The 2,537-nt window shown below is 43.3% G+C and overlaps 1 protein-coding gene across 1 annotated transcript; it reads right to left on the reverse strand.

Annotated features, from left to right (window-relative positions):
- Positions 1 to 1,104: 1,104 nt before the first annotated feature.
- Positions 1,105 to 2,134, reverse strand: LOC107681631 (guanylate-binding protein 4-like). The gene is made up of 3 exons (XM_016477949.1): positions 2,069 to 2,134; positions 1,380 to 1,559; positions 1,105 to 1,291 (listed from the first exon to the last, which is right to left on the reverse strand). Exons 2-3 carry the CDS (start codon positions 1,552 to 1,554, stop codon positions 1,155 to 1,157), a joined length of 312 nt encoding a protein of 103 aa, XP_016333435.1. The 5' UTR covers positions 1,555 to 1,559; positions 2,069 to 2,134; the 3' UTR covers positions 1,105 to 1,154.
- Between the last annotated feature and the right edge of the window lie 403 nt (positions 2,135 to 2,537).

Below are 2,537 nucleotides of genomic sequence, written 5' to 3' on the forward strand. Positions count from 1 at the left end.
AATGATGTCATTAGGTCAGATTGAGTTAGACCTATCGGACTGCACAATCTAGAGTTTCATGCCAGAACTCTGTATATATTCACCGATGCATCTTGTGATTTCTTGCGCCCCCGCACTGTCTTGGGGGAGTAAGACTGTAGTCCTTTATAGTCTTTTGGCCCGGCTGGATTTTGTTCCTCGTATCTTTACGATACTTTTCGGGGTAATGATTTAACTTGGCTCTTCATGTTTGTCGTATTCGCCAACGTGTATTTCACCGCAGCCTGGCAGGGTTTGCATAACGTTTTTTGTCTGTCCGTCACCAGCCTTCTCGTTTCTTTTCACGAGGAAACCGAAATGCCTCTACACTTCAGATTTAAAATTTGCTTTTGCATCCACAATTTCCCAATCTCTCTCTTCTCCTTCGCCAATAGCAGCGTCCGCCAGTTTCTCTCTACTGGATCTGTAACGTTAGAGGCAGCAGAGCGATGGGTATGATGGGAATTGTAGTTCCCACTTCCCTCCGCGCTGCTCCACTGGGCTGAAAAAACTACACTTTTTGCCTGGAAGACTTATCGTTTCATATCGTCATGTGACCATGATAATATCAAGACAATTTTGATATCGTGATACCACGAAATTGATAATATCGTTACATCCCTAATATCTATAGATTTTATTTTAGGCAAGTCGTGATGATTTGAGAAGGCAAAATCAATCAAACAGACTATGATCAACTCACTGTCTGCCGCTGCCCTCTTGGTCGTTACTTTAAAAAACAAAAACTTATATTTAACGAACAAAAAAATGCTCCAAACGTTTCTCTAAATTAACTTAATAAAAAAATGAAAGGAAATATCACTTTGCCATTACATACAAAACTGAACTACTTTCATAGCTGAAACAGTAGTATAAGCTGTTTTGGGAGATGGGCTCGGGTCGGTAATTCTGATAAGCTGTCAGACAAGGGCCGGGCTAGGGCCTATATTTGAGGCCCGTGCAGGGCTCTACTGTGGGGTATTTTGAGCTCAAACCTCATGTACACACTCTGGGGACATCAGAGACTATTTTTACATCTTGTAAAAAGGGGCATAATAGGTTACCTTTAAGGTTATCTCTGCTGCAGAAGTGAAAGTGTTATTGGACCCTTGGGCACTAGTAATTTGGTAAATTTGTTACTTCACCTTGTCCACGTCTCCGAGTCCCTCGGTGTCCAGCAGCACCAGAGTGGTTTCTGCTTTAGTGGGGTGAGGCACGCACCACATCCAGATGCCCTTCGTCTTGGACTCGATTGTGCTGCCCAGTGCAAACCCTGATAACCACACACCAGAAACCCCACAATGACTTGCATGCATTCATTTGAAGGGCACGAGCGTTTGGATGGCATCAGTGCTGCTGACCTGTTTGTTTCCCTGCCAGTCGATTCATCAGATAGGACTTCCCGGTGCGGTAGAGACCCACCACAGCCACCACCACCACGGGCTGCTGGATCTGCTCCAGAACCTGCAACGCTGACCCCTGCACACACAGCTTCCCATCGGACGCCGTGTCAATCAAGCACACTGGTTTGTCCATGACCACTGGAGACCCAAACACATTTCTCTTCCTTTAATCAACCGCACTGAGAAATACTCCAATACTCCTGCATTAGACAGTACAGTAACTCCTCACACGAGCAGCCTTTCCTCTTTCTGTTTGTGTAAAATATTGCTTTAACAACACACTTTCACAACAAACTACACAAGCAGGCTGAATAAGATAAATGCTGTTAGATTTGTTTGTGCCCAGCTACAGTCTATAACCAGACTGGGTTTAGTCCGTTGAAGATCTAACAAAACATGTCCAGAACATCTGTCAAGACAAGTCAGGCTGTAGAGTTCACTAAAAAACACACACACTCATAGAGTGCTAAAATTAAATCACCAACATGAAATCTCAACGCCACACGGTCACACTGCAGGAGCAAAAACAACCATGAAGAATCTGCTGCTGTGCTGATGCTGAGTGTGAAACACTGGACATTGTATTGTGTGCAGTTATAAGAGCAGCACAAGTGTTATAATGATCTGAATGAAGGAGCGTCTCTTACCGGTTTGCTTTAGTTCACTCCAGTCTAACTTCAGTCTGAGTTGTGTTCATGTTGCAGCTTCCTGATATTCTACCCATGTTTCTTAGACACACCTTCAGCTCCAGACTCTGGATGCTGATTGGTCTAGAGTGAGTTAGGGGATGTTCCTGGTCTCGTGACATTTTCAGTTTCACTCTTAGTTTCACTTTCAAAATCAGCAACTTCAAACAGGAAAACACGTGATAGCAGATACAAGAAGCTTGGATTGTTTCCAGAATGTGCAGCCACATAAAAAGACAAGATGCTTTTATTTTTGTGGTACTATATGACACAGATTGGAATGACATCTTGTATATCTGAGCTATGAACAACAAAAGCTGACCAAGAAATAAGAAGAGCACAGAAGATTGTCATTTTTAACCTGTAATAAACCTTGTTTCTGATGAAACTGAATGGAAATTCCCAAGAGCTTTCCCCTCCAGTGTATCAG

Source organism: Sinocyclocheilus anshuiensis, unplaced genomic scaffold, assembly GCF_001515605.1.
Source record: "Sinocyclocheilus anshuiensis isolate Anshui unplaced genomic scaffold, SAMN03320099.WGS_v1.1 scaffold19416, whole genome shotgun sequence".
Classification (NCBI taxonomy): Eukaryota; Metazoa; Chordata; class Actinopteri; order Cypriniformes; family Cyprinidae; genus Sinocyclocheilus; species Sinocyclocheilus anshuiensis.

Coding starts and splice junctions, on each gene's coding strand:
- LOC107681631 (XM_016477949.1), bottom strand. CDS start 1,554: ATGGACAAACCAGTGTGCTTGATTGACACGGCGTCCGATGGGAAGCTG. Junction 1,292..1,379: donor ACTGGCAGGGAAACAAACAG/GTCAGCAGCACT, acceptor TGTGGTTATCAG/GGTTTGCACTGGGCAGCACA.